At 39.5% G+C, this 25,961-nt stretch overlaps 2 protein-coding genes across 3 annotated transcripts in view; both read right to left on the reverse strand.

Moving 5' to 3' along the window:
* Positions 1-25,961, reverse strand: part of LOC139703303 (zinc finger protein 709-like) — a 51,150-nt gene that overhangs the window by 18,176 nt on the left and 7,013 nt on the right. Inside the window, exons 2-4 of one of the 2 annotated variants that reach the window (XR_011705704.1) lie at positions 22,031-22,157; positions 21,787-21,847; positions 18,111-21,118 (exon numbers count right to left, since the gene is read on the reverse strand). Coding sequence is in view for 1 of the 2 variants with exons in the window: in XM_071606562.1 (XP_071462663.1) it covers positions 18,376-21,118; positions 21,787-21,847; positions 22,031-22,157 (2,931 nt within the window). In the remaining variant the exon portion in view is untranslated. Of the gene's footprint in view, positions 1-16,671; positions 21,119-21,786; positions 21,848-22,030; positions 22,158-25,961 lie in introns of those variants that run through there. The other variant, XM_071606562.1, reaches the window with a different exon arrangement.
* Positions 4,269-7,923, reverse strand: LOC139703306 (mediator of RNA polymerase II transcription subunit 31-like). The gene has a single exon (XM_071606569.1). The coding sequence runs from the start codon at positions 7,366-7,368 to the stop codon at positions 6,982-6,984; it is 387 nt and encodes a 128-aa protein (XP_071462670.1). The 5' UTR covers positions 7,369-7,923; the 3' UTR covers positions 4,269-6,981.

The following is a 25,961-nucleotide window of genomic DNA, read 5'->3' on the forward strand; positions in this document are numbered from 1 at the left end:
TCAATGTAGATAGTCTACATTCTACAATTATCAATTCTTATGTACAGACCTGACTCTGCTGATCCCACAAGTCTGCTCAGCTGTTTGCCCTAAAAGCAAAAAGAAAAGGTGTTGATTCAAAGCAGGAAAGGAACTTTGACCAGTGCAGCTACACCAGGGAGACAAGGAAACCCTGTCCTTACCCTGTGTTCAGGTGCTGACAAGGGCTGTGAGATTTTTTAGAAAGGGAAATCATTGTCATGAATGTATAGAGGAAATTGTATGTAGGAGTTAGTATTAATTGTAAAAGATTAATATTGTATTATTATTGCAGTAGGTGATATGCAAGTAATATCATAATACGTAGAATTGTATTAGGTTAGGCTTCAGGCATCTGTAGTCTCATAACATGTCTGTGAACTCAAGCTCATTTGCCTCCTTGAAACATGTCATTCTATTGCACAGACTGACCTCATTATTTTCTCTCAGTATAACGTCCCCCTTTGTGAACTCTTTTTATGTCAAGGTTTCAGATGCACCAACATTTTCAAGAAAAGCCACAAGCCCATCTGCATCCTGCCTAGGAAGCAATGTACCCCCAGAAGCTGACCCAGTGCTCTCAGCTTCCTGGGTTCAACTATCAGAAAGAAATAATAACCCTGCTCAGCTCTGCCAGAAAGCCCGCATATAAAACATAAAAATGTGCCACTTGGGGCCAATACAGCCTGTCATATTAACCCCAATAATGGAAAGTATATACAATTTTATTCTTTTCTCTTAAGTTGGACTTTGTGAAGTCTTTCACATCCTGCATAGTGTCTCACATTCATTCTACCTAACAATATTGCCCATGGACCAGGGGGGCTCTTGTGTAAAAACTGTGGAAACGTGGGCACATAGCTGCCCAGAGCTGTGAATTGAATCCCAGGTGCCTTTATTGTCCCCCATGTAGAGATTGAATTGATGTCAGGGGCACTTTAGCACTTAGCTACATCCCCAGCCCCCCTTTTCATTGTGGTTCAAAGAAGGTGGGTGGGAGCATAACTGTGATGGATCTGAGAAAATAACCCTAGATGGTGACTCCAACCTGTTATCAGACCAATGAGGAAATAAGAAGTACAAGCATGGTTGTGCAGGACAGTAATCCCAGCCTCTCAGGAGGCTGAGACAGGAGGATTGATTGCTCAAGCCAGCATCAGCAAAAATAGGGTGCTAAGCAACTCACTGAGATCTTGACTCTAAATAAAATACCAAACAAGGCTAGGGATGTGGTGAAGTGGCCAATTGCCCCTGGATGATTGGAAGGATGGGTGAATGGGTGGGAGGATGCATGGACTGATGGGAAGATGTATGTATGTCTGAATGGATGGCTGGATGAATGGGTAGATGGGTGGGCAAATACACAAATCCATGATGCATGGGAGAGAAAATGGGCAGATGGGTGGAAGGAGGGATGGCTGGTACATAGACAGAAGGATAGATATATACACAGATGCATGCTGATGGATTTGAGTAATGATAGTGATTTGCTAATCCTGAGAATAAAGGGCTCAGAACTGAGTACACTTCTACAAGCCTGTATGACATCATGTATACAGTTTAGCCAAAATAAAAAAATTCGCCACATGCTCTAAGATCCTCTGGCCTTCAAAGTCCCCCAGTCAGACCATTTCTTTTGCCCCCATATTGGTGATGTCTCCCCCACACCCCACTAAGACATAATTTTTTCCCTAGTCCCCAGTCATACTGGGGATCAGGGTTTCTGTGAACTCAGGATATGCAAGTGTCTTTTGGACCCATAGCTTTCAAATCCTTTGGGTCCCAACCCAGCAGTGGCATTGCTGGGTCATATTGTGATTCAATCCTAAGCTTTTGAGAGGCCACCACATTGTTCTGCCAAGGGCCACCTGGAGCCCCAGGAGTTGGGAGAGGCAGGAAGGAGCTTCCGTGGAGCCTGTGGAGGGAGCTGGACACCATTGTAAGAGGTGGGTCCTGTCCACATCTGGCCCTTAGAACCCCTGAGTGGGACCTGGTGTGGGAACTGGGTCTCTGCAGAAGTAGTCAGTGAAAGATCCTGAGATGGGTTCCTTCTGGGTCAGGGGCCCTTATGCAATGGCAGTGTCAACACAAGAGACAGAAGAGAGGACACAGACACAGAGATGGAGCCACATGGAGACAGAGGCAGAGACTGGAATTATGGGGCCACCTGAAGCCCCAGGAGCTGGGAGAGGCAGGCAGGAGCCTCCCTGGATCCTGTGGAGGGAGCTCATCCTTGTGACCACTGGTCTCAGCCCTTGGCCCTCCAGGGCTGGGGGAGGGGGTGGTAGTTTTTTATTTCCTGCGTTATGACAACTGGTTTTACAAGCCTCCTCCGTGGTGTTCAATCTGCAATCCCCACGTGCTTGTGTGTCTGGTGCACGGCTCCATGTCAGAAGCGTTTGCTTCTGTACATTGCTTCCAAGGAAACCGGGCCTTTGTGTTTATGTGGGCTCTGTCTCATCCAGCAACGAAGCGTGATCAAAAGCCCCCAAATTTAGTATAAATGATAGAGCTGATGAACAGGGATTCAGCCAGCAGAAACAAGGATGCACTAGAGCTGGAGAGCCTGCTGAGGACCTGACATCCCATCACTTGTCATCATTCCTGATTCTCTGCATGATCCTCACCGCTCTTAACCTTTACCACCTCATCTGGACCTTGGTGACAGCCCCAACTCCTCCCTATGACCCCCTCCTCAACCGGTCATCCGCTCCACACTCCACGCTAGGGAAAGCCTACCTTGGTTCCAGACCTGATTACCACGGTCTGAGTGAGTGTGCATCTGCTGGACTCAAAGCCTAGGACTTAAGACCTTTGAACTTAGCATGCAGAGGGAATGTCTGTCACTAGCCTGTCCTGATTAAGTGTGTTTTGCAGTGCTTAGAATGAATCTAGTACTGTTTTCTGTGGATTGATTATGTCTATTGCAGTGCCCAGCATTAAGGATTGTGTTTTCTTGATTAAGAACCTATAGAGTGAAACTGTATGGAGTAACTTGAGTGAATAAAGCATTGGAAGGGACATTCTTTATTTCTCCCCTCGACTGCATACATCGCAATTTTGCCCCCTCGCAACCTAAAGATTTTTTGGAATCTATATTCTAGGAGTCAATGTTTGGAGGGTAAGAGGAAAAAGGAAACATTTTTCGTGGTCTGACTTGACACAGGGGATTTTCTGCTGGTAGAGAGGCAAATTGTGTTTTTCTGCTATTTTTTCAAATGTACTCAAACAGTTTGTACTGAGCCTCTTCCCTCCATTCTTGTCCCATTGGGGTGGGAACACCTTTAATTAACTCAGCTGCAGGACAGAGGACCAGCCCCTGCTCCCTAAAAGGTCTTAACTAGCCCCACCCAGCTGTGCTTTTGACCCTTAAGCAACTTGGCCAGGGGGCCAAAGGCAGTCTGCCTTAGGGTCGGACAGTAATGCTGACCTCTGCCTTTAAATCACTGTTTTAAAGTGCCCACGCTCTGGAAAGGGAAAATGCAAAAGATGGGAGAACACGAGGGGCGAGGGGAAGACACAGGGAAACAGTCCATTAAGGAGGAGAGAGCTGACGCCTGACCTGGGGACCCAGGCAGCTGCACCAGCCACAGCCAGTTCTGGGTTGTTCCATCACCATGGTAACCAGGGGACCTGGGGGGCGGAGCCTGGCCTCCTCATCAGGCCTTTCCCATTTTCCAGGGCTTCCCAAGGGTCCTTCCTGTCACCCAGGCAGGGCTTGTGGTCCCGCTTCCCAGCCACTAACCTGTGCTTCCTGCTTCACTGGTGACTGCCACTGGAGCTGCAAGGAGCCTGCATTTTAAGACTGTGCACATGAAACACTTTCAGGCACAATCTGACTCCACAGGCTTCTCTGTTGCAGCCCTAATCCTGACTCGCTCTGGAGCTAAATAACTGTGTGTGTGTGTGTGTGTGTGTGTGTGTGTGTGTGTGTGTGTGTCTCAACAGCTTCCTTTACAATCCTTCCTTTTGCTCTTCAGGGTAATAGAACTAAGTAATGTTCCATTGAAGAGAGGTCACAAACATAGGCTTCTTACAATTTTGGAGACTATGGGAATGCGTTTTGCACCCCGCACACACAAAAGCCAGCATCTGAGATCTTTTCTCACAATGTTTCTGTGATGACCAAGAAATCCTTCTTCTCCTTCCTGACTACATAATTACAATAAACAAACAAATGCATACACAGGGATTTTTTTAACCACATCACGTGACGTCCCAAATAGAATGAGTGCACTACTAGTCCAAAGTAAAATAAATGGATCCAAATACATGATTTAATGAGGCTTATTTTAAAATTCCATGGTTGTATAATACTAAGTTAAACTTTTATTATGAATGTATATCTTTCAAGTTATTTGGATCATCCAGAGTCCTTAATTCATGAAATAATTAACATATATGTCTTATTTTTTAATTAATATATCTATTTTTTGCTTCTAATCATTTTTCTTCAACAGAAAACACATAAGTTATATTTCTTATATATGCTCTTATGCACTGCATCTTATGGTACAGATATTTAAGATAAATGTTTGATTATAAAATATCTTTTTCAAGAGATATAACCATCAAGTAATCTCTAATTCTCAAATTTTGTACAAATTTTTATGATAAATAGATATGATTATGTCAACAGAAATGTCCAACAGCTTTAACTATATTTTCATTGAGAAACTTCTTATTAAGGTACAATAATTTGTTCAGATTCTAAGATTTATAAAAATTGTTCCAAAGTATACACAAAGAAGGATTTCTAGAGAAGGAAAAGGAGATGTTTCTACAGAGAGGAAACACACATGTTTGCTAGTATGATTATCCAGTTCTAAGTAAAAGAAAGAAAAGGATGTCTACTAGGAGGTCCTAAGAAGAAAGAAATCATCTTTGGGTCAATGAAAAGGTCTTTATATTCTGAATTTTCATGATGAAAGGGTTTTTCTAAATAAGGATATGTTTATATAATTATCTAGACAGATGACATGGAAAGTTAAAACATTTGAAAAACAGATTTCTGTATAACTGGACTGATTATATATATTTGGACTAATCAATTGTAGGATTTTTTAGGCTCCTTCCCAGATTTTATTATGCTGATGTAAGCTAAGGTATTTCTTCACATTCTGACATGACAGAGCTCATTAAAATATTAAACTTATACCTCAAGTTTGTGCTGTTTGACCAAGAACCAATTTATAATGAATCAAATTTATACAACCTTGATCAAACAATAAGTGTTTTAAAATGCTGACTTAAATTACAATTTTGACACTTCTCATTGGAGAGTAAATTTAATTGATTCAAAGATATCAGTAATTGCAATGATTGCTGCTGATTCTTGCATATCATTTCTGTTCATTGGATGTTTGTGGGATTTGAGAAAACATTATATTCAAAATGTTCTCCACATTAAAGCCATATGTGAGTTTTGAGCAATAAAACTTACAAACATTGTTAGAAATTCATTTGTATTATATACATTCTGTAACTGGACCTATAATCCGTGAAACACTGTAAGACTTGTATACTATTCCCTACACTGGGAAGTAATTTTAATCATAATTTTATTTATTTATTTATTTATTTTCCTGGTTTGCTCTAGTTATAAATAATGTCTTTATTTTAGCAGTAAATAAATGATATGAAAATTTGCATTCATTTTAGCAGTAAATAAATGATATGAAAATTAGCTTATGTCTAAACAATAAAGAATGCTTTTTAAAAATACTCATGAACCTTCAATTTTCTTGTAACATATAGCCATCTTAAAGATTTGAGTAAAATAAGTTCAGCAGTGGCAGTCATAGTTCAAAGGAATATATTATTGGAGGTTAAAAAATAGACAACTTCCAAATCTCTGAAGGGATTAGGATCTTCAATTCCAGCAATTTGCAGAACAATAGATATTTTTAAAACCACTTCTTTGCTTTTGGAATGTAGAATTTAACCACTTAGAGAAAGTACAGCATGAATCTAATCCAGCTGCTTAATTCAGGCAGTTCTGTTTTATAGCTGTGTGAATGTGCTTCACTTGAGGAAGACTGGAGACCAGACAACATACTTATAAGAACTCTAGAATGTGAGTCAGACACACTGATTTTAGTGCTTAATAGCTTTTTTCCTCCTTTACAAATAAGGATCAATGAGAATGCAAGGCAGCATTTAAGGTGCATGTGGTTTGTAGTACTGGCCAAATATTAACTTTCCCAAATGAACACAAGCATTTGAGGCTCATCTTTGTTCAAACTTGAGGTCAAGACACCAATCTTCTCCATACCTTTCACTAGGTCAGTGACATACTAACAATTCTTTCTTAAAGTTGCTATCTGGCTGCTGGGATTGTGGCTCAGCGGTAGAGCATTCACCTAGCATGCGTGGGGCATGGGGCGCATGGGGCCCTGGGTTTGATCCTCAGCACCACATAAAAGTAAATGAATGAAATAAAGGTATTGTGTCCAACTACAACTAAAAAAATCTGGCAAAGTATTTCCTTTCCTATAGCATGTAAAAACCTTTATGGGATTTTTGCTTTGTGATTTAACAAGAGGTCCTCCACTCTAGTCCTTTCTTTTAGTAGATAAGAGGGGTGGAAAAGGTGATCCAAGAGATAAAAAGATTCAAGAGAGGACTTGCCCCAGGGACTATTATAAGTCATGAAATAGGCTTAGAGTTAATTACATTTGATAGCCCAATCCCCTGCACCTAACATTTCCATTCTTTCTTGATTCTGTTAAATGTTAATAAAAATTTACAAATCCATCCGGAAATCAAAGTAGAACAAGTTTGGCTTAACAGAAATAATGTATTAACAATAAAAAGTTAGATGGATTTAAAAGCACACTAAAGTATCCAGGTGCTACCACGATAAAGGTAGGCAGGAAGTCTCTTGTTTTGTCTTCACTGTATAATGGAAATACATTATATATAGTTTTAAGAGCCTGGTCTGTTTCCAGCTTTTCATTTTCCTTACTTGTTATTTTGCTGTTGCTGTTCTGCCAGGGCTTGTTGAAGGCGCATCCGCTTCCGAGAATAGTGTTGCCAGTATAGAATCTGCTGTTTGTCAACGAATTTCGCACACTGAGCACTCACCAGCTCCTTTCGAAAGTGTTCATATTGGAGCAGTTCTAACATATGTAAACACTGAGGGTACTTTAGATACTTGGCATATTCTGGTTCTTTCCAGTAAAACAAGTACTTAAGATAATTAACAAAAGCTTTGTCTTTGAAGTAACCTCTATGGGCAAGAAAATTAAGGTAATTTGGGTTGGCTAAACACTGTACAAATTCCAACTGCAACTGAAACCGAAGTCGATTTCCAGCATCATCTGTCTCCATAGCGACGGCAGCCGCCATAACAAGCAGAGACACTAAATCGCCAGCAGTCTGACAGAGGAACAGCCTTAATCATAATTTTAAAAGGACAATTAAGAGACACCTATTTAAAGAATAATATTCTAAAATATAAAGATATTCTGTGTAAAGAATAATAGTAAAGAGGAGACACAGGTGTAGCAAGGCCCACAGGGACCTTGGAAACCTTCTTACCAGGTCCTTATTGTCTTCCCTTGATTGAAGCTGTGACATCCCAGTTTTGTGGGAGTGGCAGCCTCAAACCTATATGTGTCTGATGTTGAACTGTGGAGCCACCATGGGGTGAATAGGGTACCCCAGTCAGGGCACCTCTCTGATCCGATGAGGGGGGTCTCATGTTGGGGTCCTGGTGTGGGCCTGTCTCTGGTTCACAGGGAAGCAGGATGCTAAAATCTTATTTAAATTCCACACACTCAGAAGACAATTTGGACTGACCTGAGCAGTTTATTTGAATGTAGATGGTTTTTAGTCTCCACACTCTTGGTATAAGATAATATTTTTAGTTCCTACACAATGCTTAATGGACTTGCACCTAAGTCCCGAGGAAAGGGGCAGACCTTTTATCTATATCACACAGTACAGACCTCTGGGTCCATCTGCTCAGGGCCTCGACGTCTCCATGTTCCTCAGGTTGTAGAAGATGGAGTTGAGCATTGGGTGAGGGTGGTGTGGAAGACAGGCAGAACCTTGTTCCCTGCTGAAGACCGGAAGGATCATGGCTGTGGGTAAGAGCAAAGGGTGCTGAGTGGAAGGTCACCACAGTGAGGCGGTGCTGCAGAGGGAGAAGACATTCTTCTTCCCTGTCCCAAGGCCATAAAGCAGAGAGCAAGAAGTACTTGACCACAGAAAAAAGGAATTCCAATGAATGCAAACATAAGGAGATGTCACGCAGGTCAGTGAGGGACAGCCAATACACCAGGAAATAGAGAGGTGTGTGGAGGCGGACATCCAGGAGGGTGAGAAGGATCAGGGACAGGTTGTGAATTAGAGCCATTAGGAAGATGAGAGCAATGCAAATGAAGAGGAAAGACTAAATCCATTTTTATATCGTTATTATTTGGGGCTGGGGATTGAGCCCGGGGAGCACAACCACTGAGCAACATCCCCAGACCTTTTGATTTTTTATTGTGACACAGATCTTGCTAAGTTCCTTAGGGCCTCACTAAGTTGAGGCTGTCTAGGTTTGTGATCCCTCTCCCTCAGCCTGCTTGGCCACTGGAATTATAGCTGTGTGACACTGTGCCCAACAACACTGGTATCATACCCCTCGTCCTTAGGTTTTTTTCCTTTCCTTTTTTTTTTTGAATGGGGGGTGTCCTGTGAATTGAACTCAGGGGCCCTCAACCACTGAGCCACCTCCACAGCTATAGTTTGTACTTTATTAGAGACTGGGTCTCACTGAGTTGTTTACTGTCTCACTATGTCTGAGGCTGGCTTTGAGCTCACAGTCCTCCTGCCTCAGCCTCCTGAGCCATTGGAAGGAAGGCATGAGTCATTGCACCTGGATTTGTTCTGTTTTAAAATTATTTTATTTCTTTCAGTTACTTATACGTGACTATGGAATGCATTTATGCACTTTGATATATCATACATAGATGGGATATCATCTCTCATTTTTCTGAGTGTGCATGTTGCAGAATCATATTGGTCATGCAGTCACCTATGTATGACAGTACCCTAAACACAGAGAGAAATCCAGCCTGGGTTTTCTGACTTACTCCACCCAAGGATTAATCATGGGGAGAAAAGCTGAGTTGGATTTAAAATTTAGTGCTGTAAAAGAAGTTTAAGAAAAAATGGGACAAGCTGCAAACACGAGGATACACCTGCAGAGCTGCATCTGCTGATAGGGACAGTAGTGGGTCCACACACACAGCAGCGGCAAACTCACCACCTGAGCTAGGGGAGTGCTCAGTGCTAGAGTGCCTGCCTAGCATGCACAAGGCAGGATTGGGTCCCTGGCACAAGGAAAAGAAAAGAAATAAACTGCATTAATAATAGGGCAAAGTATATTTTGAGTAGGTGTCTCTCCAAACAATACATACAAACTACAAGATTTTATAATGCTCTTTAACTTGCCTATGTACAACACAACACATGAGACTTAGAAAAGAATGCATGACACAGTGGTGGTCCCAGAGTCATCAGCAGGCCAAGAAGGCATCAAGGAAAAGGAAGAGATCAGCTGCAGGGCACACAAGGGCACATGCCTATGGTCCCAGCTGTAGGAGGCTGAGGCAGGGTGACTACAAGTTAAGGCCAGCCTCACTCTCTTAAAAAATAACAATTAAGAGGGTTAGGGTGAAGCTCAGTGGTGGAGCCCTCCTGGGTAATGTCTGAAATAACAAAGGGAGAAAAGGAGGAAGGAAGAGATATTTCACTAATCTGTACACAAGGCTGCAGTGGAGAGGCCTCAACTAACACACACAATGTGTCTGAAACTTCTGAATGACACAAGACTAAATTGGGAAGTCAGAAAATAACAATTGATTTTTGAGAAGGAATAGTGGGCAGCAACATTGTGAGAAAAGTCAAAGAAATCAATAGTTGCATGACACAGTGAGGATGAAAGCACTGCACTAGGGAGGGTATGTAGAGAAAAGGGTGACTTGATCCTGTACATGTGTGTGCACGTGCGTGAGAGTGTGCATGTGTGGGTGGCACAACTCACCCCTCCCAGGTGTTTTTTAATGTGACTTGCTGCTCTGGAAAACCCTCACATGAGCACCAGGGCATTTCTGATAGCCTCTGTGAACCTGCTAAAGTGCTTTTCTGGTGCCTGGTGCATGAAAGGGAATAGTAACTGAAGTTCATTATATCATGAGCTCTTAATAGAAATGAATAATTGGTTTCCTTAAATATTGAAATAGTTCTTCCACCCCTGTTTTCAACATAAATTATCTAATATACATTTTCCAAGTCAACTCCAGTTTAGTACAACTGAACTAATAATAATTTGGAAGGTGTGAGTTAATGTTCTTATGATGATCAGCATCATTTTAGAATCTTAGAGATTGAAGGACGTTAACATACAGAAGGACATGAAGAAGTAATTCTGGCATCCGAATTGGTGACACCTGGAAACTTGACACAAACAAGGCACATTTCGATTTACATCAGGGATTCAGGAAACACCCAGGAGCTGAGCACGGTAGCATATGTCTGTGATCAGTGGCCACAGCAGGAGGATCACAAGTTTCAACCCAGCCTCAGCAAGAAATGGAGGCCCTGAAGAAGAACTTAGCAAGATCCTCTATGAAACAAACAAACAAAAAACTAAAAAGGACTAGGGATGGTGCTCAGTGCTTAAAGACTCCAGATATAATGATGGTAATGTTCCTTTTCTTTTCTCCATTCTCTGACCCTGGTAATTATTTCTCTAAAACCTCTCTCAATTTTTATTTTATCACAACATATGTAAAAGTCATACAATATTTGAGGACACAGAAAATATCAGAATTCCATATAGAAAAAGTTTTCATATTATGAGACCCGAGTTTTAAATTTGATAAAGACTTTACTTAAAAAAAAAAATGGACACTATAAGAGAAAATGTACTTAATGGAAGGAGAGAGATAAAAACTCTAAAAAAGTATTTAAATGCTGCGACTAAAAGTCAATGCAACTAACATTTTTGCACACACAAAAATGCACAGTATATAAGATTATGTCATAATATGTGAGATTTGACTACAGATGCAAAGAACTTAAAATACAAAATAGTTGAATCTAACAATAACAGAGATTTAACCTTGTTTTCACATCTTCACCTTGATGCCATCCTTACATCCACTCTAGGGTGCATTTTTGTCACCTGTGAATAGCCAGAATGAAGGCACATACACTTTTCACACTCCCACAGTTGTTTTCTCAAAAGAGCATGGTTGCTGAAGGCAGTGAAGACTACATCAGGCGGAGGCAGCAGGATCATAAGTTCAAAGCCAGCCTCAGCCACTTAGGACCTAAGCAACCAAGTGAGACCATGTCTCAAAATTGGAAAAAAATAAAAGTAAAAAAAGACTGGGATGTGTCTCAGTGGTTCAGCACCTCTGGGTTGAAATAATAATAATAATAATAATAATAATAATAATAATAATAATAATACTTAACATTCCCTCAAATCTGAACAAGTCCAACTAGATCTGAAACAACCAAATGTCTTACCACATTTCTACATACAAGGCTTTTCTCCAGTTTGAGTTCTTCCCTGCTGTTTAAAGAGGCCTTGACAGTTGAAATGGTACCATATCGTGTCAAGACCAGAAGGGGGGACATTCAAGATGGTGGGCAGCACAGGCAGCATCCTGTGTTGTTCCATGGCCTAGGTCTGACCTCATCAAAATACAGGATTTCAGAGAGCGTGAAAATACACTCTAGAGTCGATTTTCATAGAAATCACCACGCTGTAAGCCCAGTGCAGAAATCAGAGCCTCAGCGTTCGAGTAAGACTATGGACTCTAAGCCCAAAGCCCACAGCTCTAGCCACAAGCAGCTCTTGAGCGGCTCAGCAGAAACACCTCTCAGCCCCTCTGCAGAACTCCAGGCTGCACCTCATTCCCACACAGGCCACTCAGCTGCTACCTACCCACAGCACAAGGCCATCACCCAGCTCCCCCCACATCACTGGAAGCAGACCGGCTCCATCCCGGATCACCTTTCTCCCCATATTTGGTGAGCATGGCTGGCAGATGGGAACTCCCTCTGAGCCACATATCATCCTGCCACATCCCCAGTTCATTGCCCACCACCAGAGACTGAAAACCTTTTTACAAAACTAGGATTATATTTTAAATAATAATTGAATCCAATATTTCTGGACATTGAGACTAAACTGTAAATGTCTTCATAACAACAAATTGTTCATACGTGATGTATTGTTGATATTGGGATCTGTTAACATCGTCCTTCCCCACAAAGGAGGGATCTTGCAAACCTAGAAGCGCACTACAAATCTATAGGGCAAAAAAAAAAAATAACACCCCGGAACCACAGAGGTGGAAAGGAATACACACAAGTAACATGAAAAGACAAGGGAAGAAAGTGCCCAAACAAATCAAGAGAACACATCATTAGAATCATTGGCAGTTACAGCAGAAAAATGGACACAGAAAGATTTCAGGATATACATGGTTAAAATGTCCTGTAAACGCCAAGAAGGTATAACAGAGCAAAGACAAGCAGTAAAAGATCACTTGGACAATGAGCTACATAAACAAATCCAAGAAGTAAAAGATCACCTCAACAGGGAGACAGAGGTTCTAAAACAAAAAACAAATAGAAATCCTTGAAATGAAAGAAATAATAGGGGCTGGGGATATGGCTCAAGCGGTAGCGAGCTCACATGGCATGCGTGCGGCCACGGTTCGATCCTCAGCACCACATTCAAAGATGTTGTGTCTGCCGAAAAACCGAAAAATAAATATTAAAATTCTCTCTCTTAAAAAAAAAAAAAAAGAAGAAAGAAATAATAAACTAAACTCAAAGCTCAAATGAAAGCATCACGAACAGAGAAGACCACAGGGAAGATAGGACATCAGACAATGAAGATAAAATATATAATCTTGAAAGGAACATAGACCATAGAGTGAAAATGGTAAGGAAACAGGAGCAGAACATTCAAGAAAATGGGATAGCATAAAAAGCCAAATTTGGGAGTTATTGGGATAGAGGGAAGCATAGAGGACCAAACCAAAGGAATCAAGGATCTATTCACAGAAATAATATCAGAAAACTTTCAAAACACGAAGAATGAATTGGAAATCCAAATTGAAGAGGCTACAGGATGCCCAATGTACAAAATCAAAACAGATCCATACCAAGGCACATAATAATAAAAATGCTCACCATACAGGATAGGGAGAGAATTTTACAAGCCATGAGAGAAAGGAATCAGATTATATATAGGGGAAAATCAGTTGGGATAATGGCAGATTTTTTCATCACAGACCCTAAAAGCTAGAAGATCCTGGAACAACATCTATCAAGCTGAAAGAAAATGGGTGCCAACCAAGAATCTTGAATCCAGCAAAAGTAAGCTTTAGATTTCAAGATGAAATAAAGTCCTTCCATGATAAACAAAAGTAAAAAAGAATTTATAGCTAGAAAACCAGCACTACAAAACATCCTTGGAAAAATATTCCATGAAGAGTAAAAGAAAAACAACAATGAAAATCAAAAGAGGAAGGTAGTACCCCAAAGGAAAAACAAATCAAAGAAGAAAATCAAGTCAAGTTAAATAACAAAAATAAACAAATATGGCTGGAAATACAAACCATGTCAGGTCTCAATAATAACCCTGAAAGCTAATGGATTAAACTCACCAATCACAAGACATAAGCTAGCAGACTGGATTAAAAAAAAAAAAAAAGACCCAACAAGATGCTGCCTCCAGGAGGCTCATCTGATAGAAAAAGACATACACTGACTGAGGTGTAAGGTTGGGAAAAAACATACCACTCACATGGACTGCACAAGTAAGCAGGGTTTTCCATACTCATATCAAATAAAGGAGACTTCAAGCCAAAAGGAATGAAACGGGATAAAGATGGACATTACATACTGCTCAAGGGAACCATACACCAAGAAGATGTAACAATCATAAATACATATGCCCCAAACAATGGTGCAGCTATGTTCAAACAAACTCTTCTCAAGTTCAAGAGTCAAATTGACCACAACACAATAATGTTGGGTGAATTTAACTACACCTCTCTCACCACTGCACAGATCTTCCAAACAAAAGTTGAATGAAAAAACTATAAAACTCAATAACATAATCAATAATTTAGACTTAACTGACACATATAGAATATTTCAACCTGCATCAAACAGAAACACCTTCTTCTCAGTAGCACATGGATCCTTCTCTAAAATAGACCATATACTATGCCACAAAGCAACTCTTAGCAAATATAAAAAAGTAGAGACACTACCATACATTTCATCAGATCATAATTAAATGGAATTGGGAATCAAAAAGAAAATAAAAAGTAAAAATTTCTCCATCACCTGGAGACTAAACGATAGGCTACTGAATGAACAATGCATTGCAAAAGGAATCAAGGAGGGGATTAACAATTTCTTAGGGGTAAATAAGAACATAGAAACAACCGATGGAAATCTGAGACACTATGAAAGCAGTACTAAGAGGAAAATTCATTGCATGGAGTTCATTCCTTCAAGGAAAAAAAAAATTAACAAATAAATGACCTCACACTACCTCTCAAAGCCCTAAAAAAATAGGAACAAACCAGCAGCAAAAGCAGTAGAAGGCAAAAAATAATTAAAATTAGAGCTGAAATCAATAAAATTGAAACCAAAGAAACAGTTGACAATATGGACAAAAAAAGTTGGTTCTTTGAAAAAATAAAAAAAATTGACAGACTCTTAGCCATGCTAAAAAAGAGAATGAGAGAGAGAGAACTCAAATTACCCATATACATGATGAAAATGATAATATTACAACAGATATGACAGAAATACAGAGAATGGAAGACATTGAAGCTATCAACAAATTTCTTAAGTCATACCATCTGCCCAGATTGAATCAGGAAGACATACACAATTGAAACAGACCAATATCAAGTGATAAAATAGAAAACAGAGCTTACCAAGATTGTGCAATATGATTAAGTGGGATTCATCCTAGAGATGCAAGATTGGTTCAACTTACGCAAATCTATCAATGTAATTTATGACATCAATAGACCCAAAGATAAGAATCATACGATCATCTCAATAGATGCAGAAAAAACATTTGACAAAATACAGCACCCCTTTATGTTCAAGACACTAGAACAACTAGAGATAACAGTAACATATCTCAACATCGTAAAGGCTATCTATGCTAAGCCTCAAGACAACATCATTCTAAACAGAGAAAAATTGACGGCATTTTCTCTAAAAACTGGAACAAGACAGGGCTGCCCTCTTTCACCACTTCTATTCAACGTAGTTCTTGAAATGCTGGCCAGAGCAATTAGACAAATGAAAGGAATCAAAGGATATGTATAGGAAAAGAAGAACTTAAATTGGCACTATTTGCTGATGATATGATTCTATATCTAGAAGAACCAAAAAACTCCACCAGAAAAATTCTAGAACTGGTAAATGAATTAAGCAAAGTAGCAGGACATAAAATCAACACCCATAAATCAAGGGCTTTTCTGTATATCAGTGACAAAGACTCTGAGAAGGAAATGAGAAAGACTACCCAATTCACAATATCCTCAAAAAAAAAACTTGAGAATCAACTTAATGAAAGAAGTAAAAGATCTATACAATGAAAACTACAGAACCATAAAGAGAGAAATCAAAGAAGACCTCAGAAGATGAAAACATCTAACTTGCTTTTGGATAGGCAGAAATAATACGATCAAAATGACCATACTACCAAAGCATTATACAGATATAATGCAATTCCCATCAAAATCCCCAAGGCATTCCTCGTACAAATAGAAAAAGCAATCATGAAATTCATCTGGAAAAATAAGACATGAAGAATAGCTAAAACAATCCTTAGACTGAAGTAGGTGGCATCTCTATACCAGATCTTAAACTATACTACAGAGAAATAATCACAAAAACAGCATGGTGTTGGCACCAAAAGAGACTGGTAGACCAATGGAACAGAATAGAGGACACAAACACTAACCCAGAAAATTACAATTATCTTATATTAGACAAAGGTGCCAAAAACATGCACTGGAGAAAAAAGCATCTTCAACAAATTGTGCTAGGAAAACTGGAAATCCATAAGCAACAACATAAAATGAAATCCCTAGGTCTCACCATGCACAAAGTGCAAATCAAAATGGACCAAGGACCTAGGAATTAAACCAGAGACTCTGCATCTAATAGAAGAAAAAGCAGTCTGTAATATTCATCATGTGGGATTAGGCCCCAACTTCCTATAGCCCAAGAATTTAAACCAACAATGAATAATGGGATGGAATCAACCTAAAAAGTTTCTTCTGAGCAAAAGAAACAATTTGTGAGGTGAACAGAAAGCCTCCACCCTGGGAACAAGTTTTTACCCCTCACACATCAGACAGAGCACTAATCTCTATTGTATATAAAGAACTCAAAAAGCTAAGCAACAAAAAAACAAATAACCCAATCAACAAATGGGCCAAGGACATGAACAGACACTTCTCAGAAGAGAATATACAATCAATAAACATGTATAAGAAAAAATGCTTATCCTCTCTAGCAATTAGAGAAATGCAAATCAAAACTTCTCTAACCTATCACCTCACTCCAGTCAGAATGACAGCTATTATGAAGACAAACAACAATAAGTGTTGGTGAGGATGGGGGGGGGAAAGGTACCCTCTTACCTTGCTGGTGGGACTGCAAATTGGTGCAGCCAATTTGGAAAGCAGTGTAGAGATTCCTTGGAAATCTGGGAATGAAACCACCATTTGACCAAGCAATCCCTCTCCTCAGACTATACCCAAAGAACTTAAAAACACCATACTACAGGGACACAGCCACATCAATGTTTATAGCAGCAAAATTCACAAGAGCTAAACTGTGGAGTCAACCTAGATGCCCTTCAGAGGATGAATGGATTAAAAAAAAAAGTGGCTTGTATACAAAATGGAATTTTAATCAGCAATAAAAAAGAAAATAAAATCATGGCATCTGCAGGTAAATAGATGGCATTGGAGAAGATAATGCTAAGTGAAGTTAGTCAATCCCCAAAAAACAAATGCTGAATGTTTTCTCTGATATAAGGAGGCTGACTCATAGGGGGTACATAGGGGGAGCATGGAAGGATTAGATGAATTCTAGATAGGGAAGAGGACTGGGAGGGAAAAGGAGAGGACAGAGGATTATCAAGGATGGTGGAATGTAATGGACATCATTATACAAAGTATATGTATAAAGACATGAATTGGGTGTCAAAATTCTTTATATACAAACAGAGATGAATAATTGTGGTATATATGTGTAATAAGAATTGTAATGATTCTGCTGCAATTTCTTTATCCAAAATAAATAGATAGATAACTAGCAGACGGGTTTTCCCAGATGTAAATCCTTTTTAAAAAAATTTTTAAAATATTTATTTATTTATTTATTTTTAAATTTTAGGCGGACACAACATCTTTGTATGTGGTTCTAAGGATCGAACCCGGGCCACATGAATGCCAGGCGAGCACGCTACTGCTTGAGCCACATCACCAGCCCAGATGTAAATCCTTTTATGTCTTTGAATAAAACTGTCAAAATTAAGTACTGCCCAACATGGCTTATCCACAGGATTTTCTACAGTATTTTTTTTTAATACAATTGAATAAAACTAAAACATCTGAGCCCTTTGTATTTCTTACTTGCATAGGATTTATTCATTTTGGCATGAATCTTTCCAAAAGAATCTTTCTAGTACTCAGAATAAACTGCAAAAATTAAAAGATTTCCCACATTCTTTACATTCATAGGGCTTCTCTCCATGAGAATTTTCATAAAAGAGAAGAAAAATAGGTCTAGAACATGAAGCTGATAGAGTATAGCAAATCGTTCCCATTCAGAGTGTTCGTTTTCCAGTGAGGGAAATGGCTTTGAAGACAACAGGGAAAATGGAATGATTTGCCATATTTTTTCACATTTAAACAGTTATTCAGCCAGATGTGGTGATGTATGCCTTTAATCCCAGTGACTTGGGAGGCTTAGGCTGAAGGATCACAAGTTTGAGGCCAGCCTCAGCATTTTAGAACAACCCTAAGGAACTCAGCAAGTCTCTGTCTCAAAATTAAAAATATAAAAAAGAATGAGGATGTGTCTCAGTGGTAGAATGCCACTTGACCAAATCTCCAGTACAATCCCCAGTACAATATTCAGCAGAGTGAGCCCTTTGTTTTTGTTTGAAGGGGACAAGACATATTGATCCACCACAATTCACATTTAAAGAATTTTTCTCCAGTAAACTTCCAACATGTTGATGAGAAGAACAGTAATAACAGAAGGCTTTGCCAATTGTTTTCATCAGTACAATTTCTTTGCAATATGAGTTTGTTCATGTAAGTGAAGCTGATGGGATATAACAACGGCTTTTCCCCATTGTTGACATTCATAGGGCTTCTCTCCAGTATGAGTTCGTTCATGTGAGCAAAGATGAGAGGACTGAGTGAAAGCTTTGGCAGACTGCATACATTGATAGGGTTTCTCTTGAGTGTGAGTCCCTTCATGTCTGTGAAAGAAAAAGGCGTTTCCACATTGTTGGTATTCATTAGGCTTCTCTTCTGCATGAATTCTTCCATGTATGTGAGGTTCACTGGATGTGTCAAGGGGTCCTGCACATTGTTGATATTCATAAGGCTTCTCTCTAGTATGCCTTTGTTCATGTCTGTGAAGGTTAGAAGAAGTAGTGAAGACTTTTCCACATTGTTGACATTCATAGGGTTTCTTTTTTGTATGAGTTTTTTTATGTGAGTGAAGGCTAGACGATAGAGCAAAAGCTTTGCCACACTGCTTACATTCAAAGGGCTTCTCTCCAGTATGCATCCGTTTATGTATCTGAAGGTAGGAAGAAGTACTGAAGGCTTTCCCACATTGTTGACATTCATAGGGCTTCTCCCCAGTATGAGTTTTTTCATGTCTATGAAGTTTAGAGGACATAGTGAAGGCTTTGCCACACTGCTTACATTCATAGGGCTTCTCCCCACTATGAGTCCGCTCATGTATCTGAAGGTAGGAAGAAGTACTGAAGGCTTTCCCACACTGTTGACATTCATTGGGCTTCTCCCCACTATGAGTCCGCACATGTATCTGAAGGTAGGAAGAAGTACTGAAGGCTTTGCCACACTGCTTACATTCATAGGGCTTCTCCCTAGTATGAGTTCGTTCATGTTGGTGAAGGGAAAAAGAAGTAGTGAAGACTTTTCCACATTGTTGGCATTCATTGGGCTTCTCTCCAGCATGGATTTGTTCATGTATCTTAAGGTAAGATGAAGTACTGTAGGCTTTTCCACATTGTTGACATTGATAGGGCCTCTCTCCAGTATGCGTTCGTTCATGTCTGTGAAGGGAAGAAGAAGTAGTGAAGACTTTTCCACATTGTTGGCATTCATTGGTCTTCTCTCCAGTATGGATTTGTTCATGTCTCTGAAGGTAAGACAAACTAGTGCAGGCTTTCCCACATTGTTGACATACATAGTGTTTCTTTTTCGTATGAGTTTTTTTATGTGAGTGAAGGTTAGACAATTGAGCAAAAGCTTTGCCACACTGCTTACATTCATAGGGTTTCTCCCCACTATGAGTCCGCACATGTATCTGAAGGTAGGAAGAAGTACTGAAGGCTTTCCCACATTGTTGACATGCATAGGGCTTCTCCCCACTATGAGTCCGCACATGTATCTGAAGGTAGGAAGAAGTACTAAAGGCTTTCCCACACTGCTTACATTCATAGGGCTTCTCTCCAGTATGCGTCCGTTCATGTCTGTGAAGGGAACCAGAAGTAGTGAAGACTTTTCCACATTGTTGGCATTCATTGGTCTTCATTCCAGTATGGATTTGTTCATGTCTCTGAAGGTAACACAAACTAGTGCAGGCTTTCCCACATTGTTGACATTCATAGGGTTTCTTTTTCATATGAGTTTTTTTATGTGAGTGAAGGTTAGACGATTGAGCAAAAGCTTTGCCACACTGCTTACATTCATAGGGCTTCTCCCCACTATGAGTCCGCACATGTATCTGAAGGTAGGAAGAAGTACTGAAGGCTTTCCCACATTGTTGACATTCATAGGGCTTCTCCCCAGTATGAGTTTTTTCATGTGAGTGAAGATGAGTGGACTGAGTGAAGGCTTTGCCACACTGCTTACATTCATAGGGCTTCTCTCCAGTATGCGTCCGTTCATGTTTGTGAAGGGAAGAAGAAGTAGTGAAGACTTTTTCACATTGTTGGCATTCATTGGGCTTCTCTCCAGCATGGATTTGTTCATGTATCCGAAGGTAAGATGAAGTAGTGTAGGCTTTTCCACATTGTTGACATCGATAGGGCTTCTCTCCAGTATGCGTCCGTTCATGTCTGTGAAGGGATAAAGAAGTAGTGAAGACTTTTCCATATTGTTGGCATTCATTGCTCTTCTCATCAGTATGGATTTGTTCATGCGTCTGAAGGTAAGACAAAGTAGTGTAGGCTTTTCCACATTGTTGACTTTCATAGGGTTTCTCTCTAGTATGTTTTCTCTGATGTATTCTAAATAAACTTCGGTAAGCAAAGTCTTTCCCACATACGTTACATTTAAAAAGTACTTTCCCAGTGTGCGTGATCACGTGACTGTGAAGACCTGTGGGTGAAACCAAGGTTTTACCACCTTCTTTACACTCATGGGGTTTCATTCCAGAATGAGTTCTTTCATGTTTTCTAAATAAAGTGGGGGAATGAAAGGCTTTCCCACATACCTCACATTGAAAAGCTTTACCACTCCTATGTGTTCTTGTGTGTCTTTGAACATCTGTGGGAGAAGATGAGGCTTCATCACATTGTTGACATTCATCAGGTTGCCACCCAGTATGTGAATCTTCATGCCTTTGAATGTCATTCGAACAACTGATGACTTTCCCACATACTATACTTTCACAGGGTCCATCTCCAGTTTGTGTTAACATTTGTGTGTGAACACTTTTGAGAGAAACCAGAGATTTTCTGTATTGTTTCAATTCACATGGCTTGTCTTCACATTCTTCATGCTTGCAGTATTCGGGTCCATAGTGAGATGTGATCTGCCTATGAAGGAATGAAGGGCATATGAAGTCTTTGGCACACGTAATGCAGTCACATGAATTTACTCTATTAAAATTTTTCTTTGCTTAAGAATTGGTATCTCATGACCAGCACATTATTAATACTTGATTAATTCATGATGTTGTATTTATTTAAGGTCCTAGGTTAACGTTACTTCCAACATGAGGTAAAGCCTACGTTTTTCAAACTTGTTCAGATTGCCAGAAAACACAGAGATTGAGAGGAAACAATGCTTTGCAACACAGCTTGCCTATGGTCATTATCCAAATAGTTATACTCACATATGCAATTTCATAATACTTTTTGCATGTCAAGCACTTTGAATAGACTTAATATCTATCTATCTATATATATATATATATATATATATATATATATATATATATATATATATATATAAATTTATTTCAGTTGACAATAGACTTTATTGATTTAAATGTGGTGGTGAGAAGAGAACCCTATGCCTCAAGCATGCAAGGCAAGCTCTCTACCATGGAGCCACAACCCCAGTCCCAGTGAAGTATATATTTCTGGTAAAAAATCTTATAAGAATAAATACATTTAAAGTTGTGCAAATTTCTTGCATTGGTTTTAAAAATTATATGATATCCCCAGATTCCCGCAAGGATTCCTCTTGTGAGTACAATTACCTTAGATTGCTCCCAAAATTTTTGATCTGATTTTCAATGTTCTTCTCATCACATTTGTTTCCTAAAATGTGAAACCAAAACATTATTTCTATTTCAAATTTCTAGGAGCTAGAAATGCTTTTCCAAATTCATGGTGCATTTTATGCTACATTAATTCACCAACTGATTGTCTTTTCATGTTCTACATAAATAAAAAGAAAATTAAACATAAATTCTCTAATTAAGTAAATACACAAATTATTACCTATAGATGCCAGGTTTCTGAGGACTTCCAGCATCACATCTCTGTAAAGGTTCTTCTGGGAAGCATCCAGCAAAACCCACTCCTCCTTCATGAAGTTCACAGCCACATCCTCAAAGGTCACTGAGATCTAAAATATCCCACAAATGTGTTGTGGAGGCCAGGAGAGATTTGACAGCATGAGAAATGTGTCCTCAACATGCATGATATTCGCTTGATTCCCTGGCCTCTCAATTAATTCCACGATTTGGTCATTGAAATCTCCAGTGCATTGAATTCTTCACAGAAACTCCAACACTAGATTTGGGCCCCACACAAGGTAAATAGTAGAGTGTTGTACACCTTTCCTTTGGTGAGTTCACAGGAAGTAAGAGGGGCTTCCGGGTCACCCTTATCTTATTTGTTGATTGCATCTCTATCACCTTCTTACCAACATCCTGTGCAGTAGAGAGCTAATATTAGCACCCTCCTTATTACTTAACCTTAGAAAAGAAAGCTGACTGAGTAGGAAATTGCTGGGATCACAAAACTCAGCATTTGAGAGATCCTGCCAACCACAGTGGCTCACTGGGCCTACATAGTTAATATAGACAACATGGTATTTACAGATTTCCTGTTTCCTTCTGAAAGTCAATTGTTCCATCCTTAAAGAAATGCCTAGAATCAACCCCAACCCACACCCTCAGAGTATGGAGTCACTAAAGGAGTCACTAAAGAGTTTCCTTTATAGACAACAGTTACACAATCTTCCACACCGGTTGTCACAATGTGTTCACTGGGGACTGAGCTCAACTTGCGTGATTACACTGAGGACAACTAGAAGTTTGCAGGTGCTTTACTCCAGAACAAATTTACCCAATTAGTAATCAAGCACAATGATTAATAAACATAACAATATAATAATTTCTGGTGGTTAATGTCAAAGCAGAATGGGGTGTGTGGAAAGATGGCATGTGCCTCAGAAAGAACTCGATGACCCCAAGATGTTAACTTGTCCAAACAATAGCCTTACAAAATTATATCGGTTTGAAAAATAGTTTTCTTAACAGACAGCAGAAAATCCTTTCCCAAACCTCATGGCAACCATGAATGTCCAATGATTCTCAAACTCTTCTGAACAGCAGATGTCTCACTCAGATCATGTACAGTCATGAGACACATACCACCGTTCTGCTCAAGGACACTTTGATCAAGATAGGCCACATGTACAATGGTGGTCTGTCATGAAAGAGATTCCTCGATCATGTAGCACAGCTGGTGCAAGGAAACCTCAGGCACAAGCACTTCCAGGGTGTGTTAAAGCAGCAGGTTTGCAGCCCAGAATCCTAAACTTTCAAAAATTTAAAAAAGATATAATTACTACACACCCCCCACCCCCCAGATAAAAGAAAGTCAAGGCTCTGACATCTCAAACAGGCTTCCATGAGACACTGAAGATCTGCCACCAATTTTCTACTATTATGTCCAGACAACAGAAGTTGAGTTAAAACTTCCTAATTCTTTCTTTTTATATTTATTTTTTTACTTGCAGTTGAACACAATAGCTTTATCCTATTTATTTATGTGGTGCTGAGGATTGAACCCAGGACCTTGCACATGCTAGGCAAGTTCTCGACCACTGAACCACAACCCCAACCCACCTTCTAATTCTTCATATGGCATATTTTACCATATTATCAAAATTAAATAGATAAAGAAAAGTATTAAATACAAAAGAAAACTATGAAAGACTCTAATCATCATAAATGCAAAATTCCTCAAATACTTTACTGAATCCAAAAATAAATAAAAAGAATTATAAACACAGCCAATAGGAAATTATTACAGCTCTGTAAGACTGATGCCAAATTTAAAACTCAGTTAATATTTTCCAGGGACAAGCATACTAACGTGGGAAGTCAAGCCCAGTGGCCCAGATCCACTCACATCAGCCTCTGCAAGGCCCAGGAATGCAACACACATGCAAGGCTGATTCAGAATTAAAAAACCAATTAACATTATCCATCACAACAAAAAGCTAAATAATAAATATTGATTATATTAATAGTTAAAAAATTCAAGAATAATGAAAAAACACTCAAGCTCAAAAAAACACAATGTCTTCATAGAGAGACAGCATGATCCTCTATGCTACTGGAATCCACTGAAGAATCATGAAAAACAATGATGTGACATCAGTGTTGTCATGTTAACAAACAGGACAATTATTATACTATTGACAGCAGGAAGCTGGGCATGGAGGCCATGCCTGTGATCCTTGCCAAACAGGGGCCGGGGCAGGATGATCCCAGGTTTGAGTCCAGCCTGGGCAATTTAGCAAGACTCTGTTTCTAAACAAAAAATTAAAAGTTTTGGGAATGTAGCTCAATGGTAGAGCAGCCCTGCAAATAAGGTGAAAATTATGCACAGAATACTTCTCAGCAGTGACTACAGCAGCCATATCCAGAACTGCCCAAAGATAGAAGCAAGGAAGATGCACCTTTCAATGCTGAATGGACAAGGTACATTTTAACCACACCAAAGAACATCACCCAGAAAGTGAGCTCTGCAGCCTGAAAAGATACAGCACCCTTAAAGGCAGACTGCTAAGTAAGAGAAGCCAGTCTGAAAGGCCAAGTACAGTAAGATTCCAATTCAAGAACATTCAAGAAGAGACAACATTATAGATGCACTGAAACTCTTCTGTATGGCATTATTCTGTAGAGTATGTGACACACAAAATCACACCACACAGAGGAGGAACCCTAAGGTAAAGGATGGATTTCAGCTGATGATAAAGTGTTGCTTCATCCACTCTCTTAATCAAATGTAGGCTACTGATTCAGTAACTAACAAGCATCCAACATCAATGCAAAATATTGAGAACAGTGTAGAGAAGAGTGTTTGATACTATATGTAATGGCTCATTAGAATTGTCAACCGCATTGGATTAAGAGATACCTGTGATTAAGAGGCCTCTGGGTGTGTCCGTGAGGGTGTGTCTACAAATGATTGGCATGTGGAACAGAGAACCAAACTAGAGAACCTCCTTAGGTATAGGCAGCACCATCCAATAGGACGGTGTCTTAGGTGGAACAAAAGTTGGAAGAAGAAGGAAGCAGCAGCAGAGAAAGCCCCTTTCTGCTCCAATGGCTGCTGCAATGGCCTGAGGATATCAGAATCTGCCTTCTTCACTCTCCCAAAGTAGACTCTGCCTGTGATTCTCCAGGGAGTTTCCAGAACCTTTGGTCTGACTAGGGCAGCACCAGTGATCCCTCTTGTTCTGAGGCTTCAGCCTCTTGGACTCTGCAGCTACTACTTCTCAAGCTCTCCAGCTGCAGATGGCCACTGTGGACATCCAGCTTCAGGTCAAGTAGGCCAATCTAATAAGTCCCCCGTTTATAATCACACTTCGTGTTGGTGCTGTTCCTCTAGAAATCATTGACTAACAAACTACAAGTCTAAAATTGCTCTGAAAAACAAAATTGATTTAATAAGGAAATGAATGAACTACCATGCCATAAACTTTAACAAATATAAACATAAGAAACAATATTACATGATGAATACCTTTCCCAAATAATAATGCAAAAAATAAAGTAAAGAAGAAAAGTCATAGTTACAAATTTCAAAACTATGAATGAAAGCAACAAAACTGATTTTCAATACTATTTCCACCTGGAAAGAAACTGGATGATAAAACTTTTTTTTTTAATATATATATTAATTCTTTAGTACTAGGTGGGTACAATTTTTTTATTTAATATTTATATAGTGCTGAGGATCGAACTCAAGGCCTCATGCATGCTAAGTGAGCGCTTTTTCTCTGAGACACAATCCCAACCCCTGGATGATAAATCTTTAAAAGGTATTCCAACTGCTGGTGTGGTGATGTGCACATGTAATTTCAACAACTAGGGAGGTCAAGGCATGTAACTGGCAAGTTGGAGGCTCT

The sequence above is a fragment of the Marmota flaviventris genome, chromosome X, assembly GCF_047511675.1.
Source record: "Marmota flaviventris isolate mMarFla1 chromosome X, mMarFla1.hap1, whole genome shotgun sequence".
NCBI classification, from domain to species: Eukaryota; Metazoa; Chordata; class Mammalia; order Rodentia; family Sciuridae; genus Marmota; species Marmota flaviventris.